Source organism: Amphiprion ocellaris, chromosome 21 (assembly GCF_022539595.1).
Source record: "Amphiprion ocellaris isolate individual 3 ecotype Okinawa chromosome 21, ASM2253959v1, whole genome shotgun sequence".
Classification (NCBI taxonomy): Eukaryota; Metazoa; Chordata; class Actinopteri; family Pomacentridae; genus Amphiprion; species Amphiprion ocellaris.
The window spans coordinates 9,561,075-9,576,449 of NC_072786.1; the positions used below are offsets into that span (position 1 = coordinate 9,561,075).

The 15,375-nt window shown below is 38.0% G+C and overlaps 2 protein-coding genes across 5 annotated transcripts in view; both read right to left on the reverse strand.

Moving 5' to 3' along the window:
- Positions 1-13,715, reverse strand: part of cdpf1 (cysteine rich DPF motif domain containing 1) — a 113,923-nt gene extending 100,208 nt beyond the window's left edge. For 2 of the 4 annotated variants that reach the window (XR_008600145.1, XM_035951407.2), the window contains exons 1-3: positions 13,496-13,715; positions 12,094-12,205; positions 10,908-11,049 (exon numbers count right to left, since the gene is read on the reverse strand). Coding sequence is in view for 3 of the 4 variants with exons in the window: in XM_035951407.2 (XP_035807300.1) it covers positions 10,921-11,049; positions 12,094-12,205; positions 13,496-13,605 (351 nt within the window). In the remaining variant the exon portion in view is untranslated. Of the gene's footprint in view, positions 1-8,692; positions 8,828-10,157; positions 11,050-12,093; positions 12,206-13,495 lie in introns of those variants that run through there. The other 2 variants (XM_055006343.1, XM_023277228.3) reach the window with 2 other exon arrangements.
- On the reverse strand, positions 6,125-8,564 carry cdkn1ba (cyclin-dependent kinase inhibitor 1Ba). The gene is made up of 3 exons (XM_023277219.3): positions 8,135-8,564; positions 7,722-7,874; positions 6,125-7,441 (listed from the first exon to the last, which is right to left on the reverse strand). Exons 1-2 carry the CDS (start codon positions 8,562-8,564, stop codon positions 7,729-7,731), a joined length of 576 nt encoding a protein of 191 aa, XP_023132987.1. The 3' UTR covers positions 6,125-7,441; positions 7,722-7,728.
- Positions 13,716-15,375: the final 1,660 nt, after the last annotated feature.

A 15,375-nucleotide genomic window follows, 5' to 3' on the forward strand; every position in this document is an offset into this window, starting at 1 on the left:
ATGCCACCTGTGCAACAAATCCAGTCGTGACATTTCCTCACTCCTAAATATTCCACAGTCAACTGTCAGCTGTATTATAAGAAAGTGGAAGTGTGTGGGAACGACAGCAACTCAGCCACCAAGTGGTAGGCCACGTAAACTGATGGAGCGTGGTCAGCGGATGCTGAGGCGCATAGTGCCAAGAGGTCACCGACTTTCTGCAGAGTCAATCGCTGCAGACCTTCAAACTTCATGTGGCCTTCAGATTAGCTCAACAACAGTGTTTCAGCAGAGAGCATCATGGAATGGGTTTCCATGGCCAAGCAGCTGCATCCAAGCCATACATCACCAAGTGCAATGCAAAGCGTGGGATGCAGTGGTGTAAAGCAGCCACCACTGGACTCTAGAGCAGTGGAGACGCCTTCTCTGGAGTGACCAATCACGCTTCTCCATCTGGCAATCTGATGGACCAGTCTGAGTTTGGCGGTTGCCAGGAGAACGATACTTGTCGGACTGCATTGTGCCAAGTGTAAAGTTTGGTGGAGGGGGGATTATGGTGTGGGGTTGTTTTTCAGGAGCTGGGCTTGGCCCCTTAGTTCCAGTGAAAGGAACTCTGAATGCTTCAGCATACCAAGACATTTTGGACAATTCCATACTCTCAACTTTGTGGGAACAGTTTGGAACTGGCCCCTTCCTCTTCCAACATGACTGTGCACCAGTGCACAAAGCAAGGTCCATAAAGACATGGATGACAGAGTCTGGTGTGGATGAACTTGACTGGCCTGCACAGAGTCCTGACCTCAACCCGATAGAACACCTTTGGGATGAATTAGAGCGGAGACTGAGAGCCAGACCTTCTGGTCCAGCATCAGTGTGTGACCTCACAAATGCGCTTCTGGAAGAATGGTGAAAAATTCCCATAAACACACTCCTAAACCTTGTGGACAGCCTTCCCAGAAGAGTTGAAGCTGTTATAGCTGCAAAGGGTGGACTGACGTCATATTGAACCCTATGGATTAGGAATGGGATGTCACTTACGTTCATATGCGAGTCAAGGCAGGTGAGCGAATACTTTTGCCAAAATAGTGTATGTGTGTCCGTGCATGGAAATTGTTGCCTTTTTTGACATATTTTGACAAGGAAAGATTCAATCCTCTTCCAAATCAACAAAAATATCAATAAAAGTAATATCCATCTGTGGAAAAACTAACAGGTAGTATTGTCACCTTCAGCAGAAATAACTTCTTGTAGATGTTTTGTATAGCTGTCCACCAGTTTCCAACATGGGCTTGCCGAAGTTCTTTACCACCCTTCTTGCAAAATCCCTTCAGTTTCAAGATGTTTGAAGGTTTTCTTGCACATTCTGCTGATTCAAATCAGATGTAAAACCGGAAGTCCAATCTAGGCTTTTACTAGGCCATTCCAGAACCCTCCATTTCTTCTTTTTGAGTCATTCTTTGGTGGATTTTTCTTGTGCCACTGGGATTATCTGTTGAAAGGTCCACTTCTGGTTCAACTTAATCTTTCGGACAGATGGCCTGACATTATCTCCAGGCTCTCTTTGATATGATGCAGAATTCATAGTTGAATCAATGATTTCAAGCTGCCCAGTTCCTAAGGCAGTGAAGCAAAACCAAACCATAACATTTCAACCAACATGTTTCCCAGCTGGTGAAGTTCTTTTCCTGAAAATCTGTCTTTGGTCCAAACATATCTGCTGTTACTGTGGCCAAAAACTCTACAAAAAGGCTAAGGCCTTTTTGCCTTGTTCTGCTCCCACAAAGGTCAAACTTGTGTGATATCTGTCTGATTGCACTTTGACACCAACAGCTGCAGGAGTTACCCCAGATGTTGGGATGAATTTTTGGGGCTCTTAAAGGCTTCTTTTTGCATCAAACCGTCTCCTTGTGGTCTGAATTTGCAGGGCAAGTCCATGTCGACAATTTTCCTCATGGTGGAATGATTTATTCCACATAATTTGGAGATGTTATTAAATCCCTTGCCATGACCTTTTCTCTGAAGGCTTTAGAGAGCTCTTTAGATCTTGGCATGATGACGCTACACACTTGAATAGCAAAGAGAACACCAGACCCAAGATGTTAGAGATTTACATAAGACAGGTTCCACCTGTCACTCCCTAGAGAGGTCCTAATCATTGGCATCTAATCTGGAACCCCAGATTCATTGTTCTCAGTGTTTTGTTATTCATTGAAATAATAAAAACTAAATCTTATGTTTCATTTGACTGAGTATATCAACATTATCTGTAGACAGTTTGCTTGTCCAAATATGTCCAAAAAGCCAACACTTTCTATTATAATCTTATCTACACAACTGTATTTTGTATTTATATCTAGTATATTTAAAATCCAGGTTCAAGGGTGATGTTCCTTCCACTTTAACTGGATATACTGCAAGTTTTAATCTCACTCTTGTGCTTCCACCTTCAAAAATATTTACACAGCACCGATTCTGTTGATTATGACTCAGTTTGACGTCTGCCGGGACTCTTGGCCAGGACGTCGACAACAAGCAAATGTCGCTGTAACCACCAAAAGGTTCTGGTCCCCATCAAGCCCAAACAACTGGATCCTAATCTGAGAAGCTGGACTTTCTGGTCACATTATGTTTTGTTGTGGTGTAGTGTTCAGAAAGTTAACCTACCACAAAGACATGTTGTTCATACTGAATAAAATGACACCTTAACTTGTTAATTAAAATATCCCTATAAAAACACATTGAACCTTGAAGATCTTTCCAAGCATCCGGTTGCTTTGGCTTTTTGAAACTGCATCTGCTTCATGTGTTATTTGCATTAGGCTGTAACTGGAAACCTGAGAGAATAAAGAGGAAACCAGTATGTCAAGGACTGAAACTCACTGTCACTTGCAACAAACATCAGCAAAATGTCATGAGTCAGCTGACTGTAAAAAGGCTTTAAGTGAAAGATTTGACTTAAATAGACAAGAGAGGGCTATAATTTGTTAATTTAATGTACTCTACATGTCATATCCTATATATCATTACTGGCTAGTGAGTCAGACTAGAAATGTAGAGTTAGCTAAAAGATGTGTATCAGAGACCAGACTTAAATTAATGCTGTTAGCAAATTGGTCAGAAGTGCTTTCAATGTTTTTTTTTGTTTGTTTGTCCAGAGTTTTATTTTGCCTACTCTTAAATTAACCTTTATTCTGTGTCTAATATTCTAGGAAAGATTATATGCTAATTTGTGCCATGCAACTACATTAAAATTATGTTTACATTCTCAGAACTAGTTAGGCTGGAACATTTTTTGTCCAAAAGCCAGTTCTATTAAACTAGCTTACTAATAAATCAGGCTTCTTTCAGTTAGTTTGACTTTAAGTCAACACAATTAAAGCTCAGTTACTCTGGTAGATTATGCTTTCAAACTAAACAGGCTAAGCAATGGGTTGCAGCGTAACTAGAGTTCCTACAACACTGATCTGACCGACTTTATTATCCAGTACACTGTAAAAAAACAGAAAATCTTGTCATAAACAAGGGTGACAGAAAACATACATTGAAAAATGTGTGATAATTGTAAAAAATAAACTACCTGCAAAGTAAAGACAGTAAGACAATAATTTTGTGATCACACAATGTGAAGGGAGAAATTACCATATAGATTTTTGATGTGGACATTATGAACAGTGTGGCCTGTTTTTTTTCCCTTTGTTTGATGGTTAATATGTAAATCATGTACATTAAAACTTTTTTTCTGGGATTTTTCTGGATATTATCAACAGATCAGCAAATTACAGTTGAAAAGTTATCACTTTTAACCCTTAATATATACATTTTTGTCAGATAACAGCAATATCTGTAAAAATAATTATATTTTGCTGATGTAAATACAGTAAAATAATGTAATTTTACAGTCAAATATTTTTAAAGAGCAAATTATTTGGAAAAATACGGATTTTTGACGTGGATATCACTTAGTTTTGAACTGATTTTTAGTTGCTTTTTTTGTAAATTTGAAATTCTTTTCTGTGGCTGTACTAGCCGAGATCTGGAATTTTACAAAACAGAAAAATCTGTTAAAAAAAAAAAAAAAAAAAGACAGCAAATTATTTCTCAAAAAAGTCAAAAACTTAAAAAAAACAACAAACTTTTTTACGGTGTAAAAAAATTAAGCTTGCAGAAAATCAATTTGAGAATAGGCACACCTGCAATCATTTCGACAAATTGCATGCACGTATTGAATTGGCCTGACTGCACAAAGTTTATTGGAACTCTGTGGAACTGATCAAGCCCCGACTGACTTATGTTCCTTCAAATCAGGTGTTGGACTTTAATTCCTACTTTTCTTAGTGCAATTATGGAACAGGCAATACGTTTAGTAACTTCAAGGTTGACACAGTTGCTGCACGAAGCCAATGACAAAGCATACTTTCCAACATGCTTAACTGTTGTTTAACCTATTTAAAGTAATTTACAACCTTTAACCCTTCTCCTGACTCAACCACTTTGTACTCTTCAACAGTACATAAAGATTCACACAACACTGGATGAGCCAAAGAAAAAACTTGTTGTTGGTGACTAATGGAGTCATTATTAATTTTCTGTTTCAGCAATGATTACTACATGTAAATAATACAATGTCATCAGCATACACTACTAGTAAATATCATATTTTCCTGTAAATGTACCATGTTGCTGTTGCCCCATCTATAGTGTAAAGCCATCAGCCATCAGTTTGGATTCACAAACTATGTTTATGCCAAATAAACTTAAATTACAAGGAAAACAATGGGACAGATGAAATGTGTATAGCAAAATTGAAGAAGTTTGTGTCGCAAAACAATAAAAAATCACTTCATATAACATTCAAATGTGCAAAATCTATGTTTAAGAAATGTAGATAGGCGTGGTCTGTACTCATAGAATCCTCTATGTGCTTCTACTTCTCCAAGCTCAGTTATGACAGAAATGTTAAGTGCCAAATAACAAGCAGTGCCGTGATATCCAGCTAAGCACAAAAAAAATGATTTGTTTTCACTACATCAGATCAAAATGTTCCTACACAGAACAACAAAAAAAAAAAACACCGGGGCGAGTTCAGAGAACATGCAAACACACATTAAGGATTGAAAACTTCCTCAAAGTATAAGTGTCAAGACATAAATTATGGATTTCCTTTAGGACACCGTGTGCTTGTGCTAATTTTGAATGCAGCATTGTGGTAAGACTGATACACTTCACACGATTTTTGGCATTTGACACTTTCTGTGCAAAAAGCACCACCACATTAAAAGTTGCTGCGATCGTCTCTGAAAGTTTCAAAGAGGGCATGAGCTCACTCGTAATTACTACAAACACTCAGAGGCAGCATGAGATATCATAGGAATAGCTCTCTCTCGCTCTGCAGTTGACTCCTACACACTGGTATCAACAGGAAAGAGTCAGCCAATGAAACTAATTGGGTGGTGTGTGTCTCATGAAAAGAACAGCCTGTACTGTCCCGAACTCCCTCCCACAGCTCTGTGACTGGCTGCCTCCTAAGTGGTCTGCTTTTCTTCTCTCAGCCCTGATTGGAGAGAGGGAAAGTCAATCACTGAAAACTTTTTTCCCCCTTTTCTTTTCCTCAGGACATACCCTTGTTGTTTTCAACTTTAGAGGCAGAGCTGGGCGATTCTGCACAGTCACAGCCTGCACTCTGGTGCCGTGTCTGCACTCGAGACGTGCCGGATTTTCAGGCTGATTTTATTCTATTTGCAGCTGCGGAGGAAAAAAGCTCCTTTTTTGCAAATTCCTTAATAGCCAAGCTCCTCGAGAAACAAGTTCACAGCTGATTTTGGTGCAAAAAGTTCACTATAGATTGAGAAATAGTTCTTTAGTGAGTGAAGTCACTAGACTGTTAATCAGCTTTTGCAAAGTTATAGTTGATCCATCACCTCAAACAGCAGGAACAATTAAACATCTAAAGTGGTTTAAACTCAAGTCTTTGTGCAACACTTTGTAATTACTATGCTCAGTGTGACAGCTTACAAGTGCAAACTACTTTAAAGTGTGTTAGTTGAAGGTGGAGTGGCTCCACAGTCCAAAAAGTGTGAATATATATATTACAAATAAATGGCAGTTTGAAGAAAATTACAAAAAAAAAGACACACGGGGCATAAAATCGATTATTAGGCTCAGTTTTGCAATTTTATTTATTTATCTTAAAAACAATAATGAAAATATATATTTACAAAAATGCACAAAAATTTCACTTTGGGAGGCTGTACATACACCCACAGAAAAAAAGCTCAACATAAATAAGTTAGTTTAATTTTTTCAGTGTTTTTCAAAAAAAAAAAAAAAAAAAAGAACAGGCACACAGGTACACTTCAAAGTCTGACACCAAGTGAGGTGGTGTCCCTTAGTTTTTTCTGCCCTCACTAAAAATAACGACAAATGAACAATAGTGCAATTACATGTTCGTCATGAATTCCACACCACAAAGACAATTCTTTGATTCACATATTTGCATAATAATAGAACACAGCCCAGTGATTTTAACACATTTTTCATCTATGTTAAGCTGGACCACACTTGTTAAAAAGTGGGGTGGGATATGTGACCTGAAAAGTCACGAGAATAATAAGTTGCCTAATTTAAAAATAAAAGCTAACTCTTAGGATTATTAGCAAATACTTTAAAAATAAAAAAAATTTGGTTGGATATTGCTCAGCAGTTTAGCCACCCTCCCACCCCATCCCTCACCCACAGGAAAAAAAGGGCACAAACTTTGGCAAACCCCCTTAAAATAAGAAAAAAATGACACAAAAATGGGAAATAGGGAGACATTATTTGCATGTAAACTTTATCTATCATGGCTATTCCCAGTTAGATGGACCCTCAACTTACAGTGTGGCCATCTGGGCCTTCAAAAAAAAAACCCAAAAAACAAGATATATAACACTGGGAAAATAAAGCCACAGAAAAAGTGAAGACATTTTGCTTCCACATTACCCTGACTTCTTGAAATCTGCATTTTTTTTTAATTTTTATTTTAACTTAACTCAGTTTACCTGAATAATGATACAAATGACCACTATAACAAAATAATATCTCTCTGCTGGAAAATTGCACTGCAACTTCCCGAGTCAAATTTACACACTTATTTAAACACATTTAAACAAAAGAAGGTATGAAAAGCATAATATGCTTTCTTATGTGCTACATCTTAAACATAGGTAGTAGATACAAAAAAAGGAAAAAATGAGCAAAACTCCATTTGCACACTGCTACATTGTCTGCTGCTTCTGAGGCAATTTGCTTAATATGAGTGCCAAAACTTGATAGTGTACATATTCAGTGCTTGTGCAGCCTTCTCCTCCTCCCTTCTTTAGGATAAGGCTGCTTTTTTTGTTATTTTAATATAAATTTTCTCTCCACTCTTGTCAGATGAGAAAGGCTACAGTATTCCACCAGCAACAGGTCTCTTCTCTTCGCTCTGTGGGACATAAAGAGGAAACAGGCTGTTGAATGGTGCAATTGAAAAAGCAGTTGCTCATGCTTGATATCCCTCCACACGCACGAACAGTCATAGCTTCAAGGGTTTGTGGAGGATTTTGAAAAAAAAAAATGCAAGTTTGAAAAGCTGGTGACGTGTTAGTGTTGCGTGCAGGAAAGCAGTTGTTGTACATGCGGAATTTGTGCACAGGGCAAATATATATATATATATATATTACTGCGCATTTAAACCATGATATAAAAGTGGAATATTTCCTAACCTGGTTTTCATTGGACCTCCGCGCAGTTTTCTGGCCTGCTGGGTTTCTCCTGCGCGCCTGTTAGCGCCACAGTTCCTGCACCGTCCGACTGGTCTTCATCATCATCTTCGTCGGTATGCGACCTTTTAGTCTGGCACTCGTCGGAGCAAGAACCTGGCAGACGTTTAAAAAAAAAAAAAAGACGCAGAAAAGTGAGTGTTTTAGTTTCGAGGTGGTTTCCACTTTTTTACAGGCTGCCAAATTTGTGTGCAAAACTGCAATATGGCGCATCAGATGTCTTAAATGTGCGTAATCGTGCCAAATTTAACGAATAACACAACCGAGTCCAGGCTGCGGAGCATCTAAGCTCCACAGCTCGGTGAAAGCCAAACAGAAAAAAGTGTGACAGCTCGAACCAAGTCAAGGTTTCTCACCTGAATCTTCCGAGCGTCTTTTCCGTGAATCTCCTCGGTCTCGCTGGCGATGCGACCGACTTCCACTCGCCTCCTCCTCGCCATCCCCGTCCTGCGAGTCCCCGTTGGGCGAGTCTATCTCTCGCTGCGGCCGGTGGACGGTGTGAGGCGGTCGGAGATAAAATTCCGGTGGGTCGCTGTCCTGCTGCCAGTCGTAATTGCGCGGAGCAAGCGGCGTCTCGGTGACCGGGTCGAAGTTATATCTCTCCGTGAAAGCCTGCACATCTTCCCGCACCGAGTCCGTCACGTACCTCCGTACCTCCTCTCGGTCAGGTCTTCCAAAAAGGTTTCTGCGCACCGGAGGTCTGACATTATCCGGCTGCCGCGCATCCACCCTCTCCAATGTCGGGCTCGCATTAGAAAGGCGAACATCTGACATTTTGTTGCACATATGACAAGAAACTCAACAACTCAAGGCAAGAAAAAAAAAACAACGTTTCGAACTGCTATTTCCAAGTAGTAATCCTCTCAAATGTGAAGTAACGGGGATGGTGCATGCATAACTCCGCGCGTATCATCCGTTACGCGCAAAAAGATGGAAAAAAGCGTCTCCAAACGGCGCAGGGGGGTTTAAGAGAGCCACTCCTGTCAAGTCCGTAGTAAGGCAGATGAAAACACATCAAGCCATAACAACCAACATGGCGTTAGAGGGAGCTATGAGTGAAGAAGAAAAGTTGACATCAAGGACTATTTAAACAGAGAAGGCGATTCATTGGTCTGCGCACTAGGACCGCCCATAGAGCTCTTAAAGTTGAACAAGGGTAACAACAACACACAACTGCACTGACTCTGTGCAGGAATACGGACTAATTAATATGTTAGTCAAACACAGAAGAAACACCAAGCGGATAGAGGTTGGAAGTTACAAATTAAGCTGTGATGCTTCCTTTAGGAGCTGACTTATCAAAGCAAAGATCAGGTTAGACATGACAAACGGAGTCAAATCCAAACCGATAATTGTCTCGAACACCTGATTGCAGAGAAAGATTTATCTCTGAGGAGTAGCTCCAGGCTGGTGGCATCATCACAGGAATCCATCATCGAATCGTTGCATGTGTGCTGACAGATATCGCTACTTAATTTGATTTGGTGCCACATAAACAGCTTAGGCACACTTGATTCGATCATTGTAAATCTACTCAGTTGCAGCTCGGAGGTTACTGGAGGATACTGTGACACTGAGGGAGGTTTTCATGCAGGAAAACAACGAGAAAGTGAAAAAAAAAAATCTGCCTCCAGTGACATCAGATCTGGAGCAGAAGCCTTCCGTCATCGTTGGCACGGTGCCTATCGCTGTCAGACTTTGCCACTGGTGCCACAGGGCTGGTTTGTGTGCTCTGCTGGCTGTAATTACTTAGAATTGAAACACAGACGAGTCAGAGAAGGATGCAGGTTTGAGTGTGCATCTCTAAAAGAAAAGAAAAAAAGGCCTGAAGAATTTAACTGGGATTCACAGCGAGGATTATCGGATTTATTTTCTGTACATCCCAGAGCTGTATAGGAATTCTGAGCTAATGGAAGAAGAACAGCGAGTTCTACATGGCCAGAAGTTCACAATGTCCCAACCTAAACTCTACAGTGTCATCTACATTCCTCCACTGCAGCATTCGCCAGTAAAAAAAAAAAAAAGAGGAAGAAAAAAAGAAATCACTGGGCCTGCCTTTAAGGCCATGCTGTTTCAATTAACCCTTAAAAACACTCAAACATCTCGTGATAACTGCAGCGAGGCCATCTGTTATATAGATGCTATCGCTGGGATCACACTTAATCCATAATGTGTTTATGCTGCTGCAAACTGTGCACGGTGTTGTATAGACTGATCCCTGAACCCAAAACAGATTTTGATCAAACTGATTAGGCGGGTGAGTGAGAAATAAGGCGAGAGAACATTTTGTTAAGGTCTCAAATGCAGAACCAAAGCGGTAATACTTTCCTTCACAGTGGTTTTAGCTGCAGAGAAAACAGGCAGTAGGAGCAACAAGTGTGAAACCTTAAGATGAAGGTTCTTGGTTTTATTACAGTTTACTAAAGACATTGCTGAGATTTTCCCATCAGGTAATAATGCTTAAATCCTGACAACATATATTTTTTAGCATTTATAGTATTATTTTAACCATTTCTTTGTATGTTGGGAAGCACAGATTGTGCTGTAAAGTGTGTATTTTTAACCTGACTAGGATGATGCAACCTTACATAATTCAGTCACTACAACAAACGCTAGTTATACAGTTACTACTCTAGTCTGGGTCACGTATTTATAGCTGCAAAATCGCTAAAACTGTGTGCAGCGATGCAAGAATAGAAGAACTGGGCTGCAAAAATTACTTTACCACAGATTATTAGTTAAAAGAGAAATGGGAATATAAGGCTTATTAGTAGCAAAGGTCGCATTCTTAAAAATACCTCGAGAAAGTCAGACCTGCTGCTTCCTTCTATAAAACCTTTAACAATAAATAAATAACACTGAGTAGGATAACAAAGCAGTGTAACGGCCACAAGCATAAAATAGCATTTTTCTGGTGGGTGGTGTTAATTTCCTGCCAACTTAATAATAACCCGGAGCAACGACAATAAACTACAAGAGGTTTTGTTTCACCAATGTGGCGTTTTTGCAGTTTGCTCCAGTGTGGTTTTCATTAAGAGCTCTGGCAAAACACCTCTACACATGTTTGAGTCTATTTTTGTCTAAATGTACTCAAGACGTTTGTTGCAGAGTGGTGAGCAGGTTATGGACCTCTTGTCTGGTGTCATGAGACGGCAGCTTTGGAGTTCTGCTTCTTCTTAGCCAGCTCGGCCTGGATCTGATGAGGAAACTGGTCCAAGTGTTTGTTCACACACGACATGCAGAACCTCTTGGTGTAGAAGAGGCTGCAGTCCTGACAGGAGAGGAGAGCAAAGTTCAGCATACAACAACCTGGTGGGACGAATCACATTCATTCCCAGATGGAGAGATTTTTTTAGATTTTCTATTTGTGAAACTGCATTAATTGATTTCAAGAGCTTCACGATCATGAAGTTCAGTCTGTACACGATGATAAAGTCATCTGAGGCAAACATTAAAAGCACAGATGCATGATTTTTGCTAAGAATGACACCTGTTCATACTAGAGAACTCAACCGAACCATAATATCAACACAGCATGTAATATCTTACTAAAACTTATCCTGCATTTTTGACACAAGGGAATAGGTATTTGTTTTTCCTACACAGGACATCTCTGTAACAGAATGGACATCATAAAGCAAGCAACTACACATTTTACTAGTCAGAAATCAGAAGTCAATAGTATGTCCAGTATTATCTGTAACAATGTTGTCCTGCTCTCCTGAAGGGTTCGGCTGAGTTGGAGGACATTTCGCGGAGACAGGATCACTTTGTCGGACATTGAGAGCTTTCTGAACCCATTTCTTACGAAAACATGGTGGATTTGTGGACATTTGAGTGCCTGACTATAGCAAAAACTGACATAAAACATCCAGCAACCTGCTCTCATCGTCCTCTCGTCATGTGGTGCATCATGTCCTTTGAAAAAAGCTGCATTTTAAGGCCAGATTATCTGATTATTGTCCTTTAAAGCCACACCTGAGTAGGATGCGGATTAACTCAAAGGTTGAAAATTTGTCATTAAGTGAACTTTTATTTTTTAGGTGCAAATTTAACCCTCTTGGGACTAAAACAACAAAAATAATGTTTTGAACTTTTTCTGTAAGTCAGCAAACAAGTTCTGGGATTATATTTTTTTTAAGTGTGTAACAGGCTGTGTGTTTCAAATTAATATATTCCCAGTTTATGCTGATGATAATAATTTTGAGTTGGTTCATCTGTCCCAACATATTGTATCTCAGTAAGCAATGACGGGCATTTCTGCATTAGGCTGAATTCCATGATCACACATGTTGTTAAGGTTGAGAAATCTTACCGATCCGACGCAGACACATTTGCTGCACAGGCTGCAGGTGGATCCCAAAACTAGAAACTTTTCCTTATCCGGGCTGAAGGGGTCTTTGGTCACAAAACACTCCTCGAGCAATCTGATGGACGACAGCGAACAAGACATAAACTTAAGTTCATTTGGTTGACACTGGCTTGACGTAAATGTGACTCAAGGCATATGCTGTTTTCACCACTATACTTGCTCATAGCGACTCTTTGGGTTTGTTGGGTTTCCATCTATAATTATAATAATTATTTGTTAGTGTTTAGAATCCTTAATAGCTAAGTAAGTAAGGAAAATTTGTAGGTTAGGTCAAGTTGCAGTTATTTATACATAGCATTTGGAGCAACAGCCAAACATTGGCACTACAAATTAACCTAAAAAGTTTAAAAAGTATGGTTAAGACAGCAAATAATTAAGTAATTTAAATATTAACGATTGAGACCCTAAAAAATTACATGAAATTAAACTTTGCCTGAATATGATAATTATTAAGGCTACAATTAATCATGGAAAAATACCGTAACCAATTTAAATACAAGATAAACTTTATTGATGCAGAAGGAAATTCTTGTGAAAGACATTGCTCAGAAAATAAAACTGCACATGAAAATAAATGCAGTGCCAAACAGACAGGCACTGAGACATGAGTATGATACAATATTAAAAATAAAATGTTTAAAACAGTAAGTTGAAATAAAATAAGAAATATCAGGGCTAAAAAAAACACACTACTATTTATTTTGGAGATTAAACTGACTAATTTAGCCAAATATTTTAATATTAAATCATTTTTATTAAAATATTTGGCTGCAAGACTAAAATATGCATCGATCTCATATAATGTTGACTCCCCTTTTGTGGAGTTAAACAATGAGAACAAATGCAGACAAAAAAAAAGAAAAAAAAAACTGACTAAAACAAAATCATCAATGAAAACAGTTCATTTAATCAGTCAAATTAATACATCTCTACAATAAAGCTTTAATTATTATTTTTGTATTATATATAAAATAATCTATGGACTCTATCTATGGACTAAAATGAGCTGCGTAAATGTGCATATTTAATTTTGCAAGCTGTTATTTTTAACATTCAATTTAGTCAAGTAATTTTATATGAGCTTTAAAGCTTTAAATTTAAAATTACTCTGATAAATTCACATAATAAGTAGTCTTAGCGTTAATATTTAAACTTATTTCTGTATTGGAAATTATTTTTGACTCACCGGCTGTTGTTTTAAATACGCCGTAATATAAATAACGGGCTTATGTTTTGTGTGCACCAAAAGTTAACGTTACAGGCTAACAATATTAGCTTTAGCCCAGCTAGCTCCAGAGCTCCGCTACAAAAAGCGTCTTTTTTTTTCTTGCTCTTTTCCACTCACACAATGGCTCTGGTGTTTGGCGGTTTCTGGCCGTAGTACGTGAAAGCACTGCACAGACCGCACAGCTGGCAGGTAAATGTTTTCTGGGGGCTTTCACTTGTTTGTTCCATCTTTTCCAGCTGCTCACAAGAAGTTTGGTTCGAGTTCAGCCCGTCTGCATCCCAGTGCTTCGGCCATGTTTGTTCCGTGAAGCTTTACCGCCACCAGGCTGCTTCTTCTTCTGCATTGTCTTCTTCTTCGTCTTCTAAGTCGCGTCTGTAATGTCAAACTGCCACCACTCGGAGCTGTATCGCCACCTATTGTTGACGTAAACGGCTCTTAACCCTCGTGTTGTCCTGCGGGTCAAAATTGACCCGTTTTAAAGTTTGAAAATGTGGGAAACAAAATATTTTCACAGTGAAAAGATTTTGGTTGATTTTTATGTGAATGTTCTTAAAGAAAATATTTGAAGATTTACTGATATATCTGTAATCACTTTAGATGTTTTTAGGATTTTTGGGAGAGATTTTTACTCATTTTTTGAAAATATTTACAAGAATTTTCTTGCCAAATTTGGGGGATTTTTTTTTTTTAATAAAACTTTTAAGGGAAACTTTTAAGGAATTATTAGAATTTTCTTCCTGAAGGTTTTGCAAATTTTCAGAAATTTGGGGATTTTTTTGCTGAATTTTTGAATTTTTTTCAGACAAGGAAAACATATTTTTTGGTGCCCGTAAATGAGGACAACAGGAGGGTTAAATCTTTGTTTTTGAAGCTGTGATTTATTTAACAGATTTCTTTGGACATCTTATTTGAATGCAATGTTTTCAGTATTTTTTTTTTTTTAAAAAAGGCTGTAATAATTAGCCAATAATTTTTTTTATTTTTTTAATCATGGAACAATTTACAGATTCACTACAAGGCCTCAGCTCCCAACCTGTTGCAATTCTAGAAATATTAACCTCCTGATTACAAGATATTGAAGAAAAAAATTAAGAATAAATCTTAAAAAAATTAAAAACAAAAATGTAAATGGTCCAAATGCACCTTTTTTTCTTTTACATGCTTTAAACAGCTTTTTTCTACTTCCAAAATAAATCACTTTATATTTGTATTGTTCAAAAAACAGAAATTAAAGAAGATAAGTTATGTTAATATTTTAACATACTCAAATAACCATACATGTAAAATACAATAACACAAGTGAAATGCTGATATGAATTATTAGTTTTTATTATTTATTTGATCTTCTGCTTTTTTTTATATATCAGACAAGGCTTCAAAATTATTTTTTACCACACCAGCCCACTTTTCATTCACCTAAAACATTCATATATCCAATATTAGCTCTTTGTTTCAGCAAGCTATTTGATAGTAGGTTTAGGAAAAACTGTGCTTGATCTGATTTAGAAATGTGATTTCTTTGTAACACAGCACACATGTATTTTGTGAGCCTCATAAACACGTTTTTCCCGCATTAAAATGACTCAGAGCTCTTTGTTGGTGTCCAGATTTTAACAGTACACATCTGGCAAAATAGGGCATCAACAAAGAGACAGAAAAAGAAAACCAAACAACATGAAACAAAGACAAGTATTAACAAAAGTGACGACAAAAAAAATCCCATATCTGGTGCAAAACCATAAAAAAACCCTAAGCAAACAAAACAACAACACAGAAACTCATACACATACCGCAAAAATTGTAAATAAAATAAAGAGATCTGTTGTTATTTTTATTTCTGGGAGATGATATGTTTGTTATCTCTGGATTTTTTGACCCATATGTAAATGTTAGCACATTTCACATCATCATGTTCACATCAGCCTACTTGAATGAAAATGATCCCAAATTTTGAAATCAATAGAAGACTGAGGAGGAAAAGCTGTGATTTAAACAGT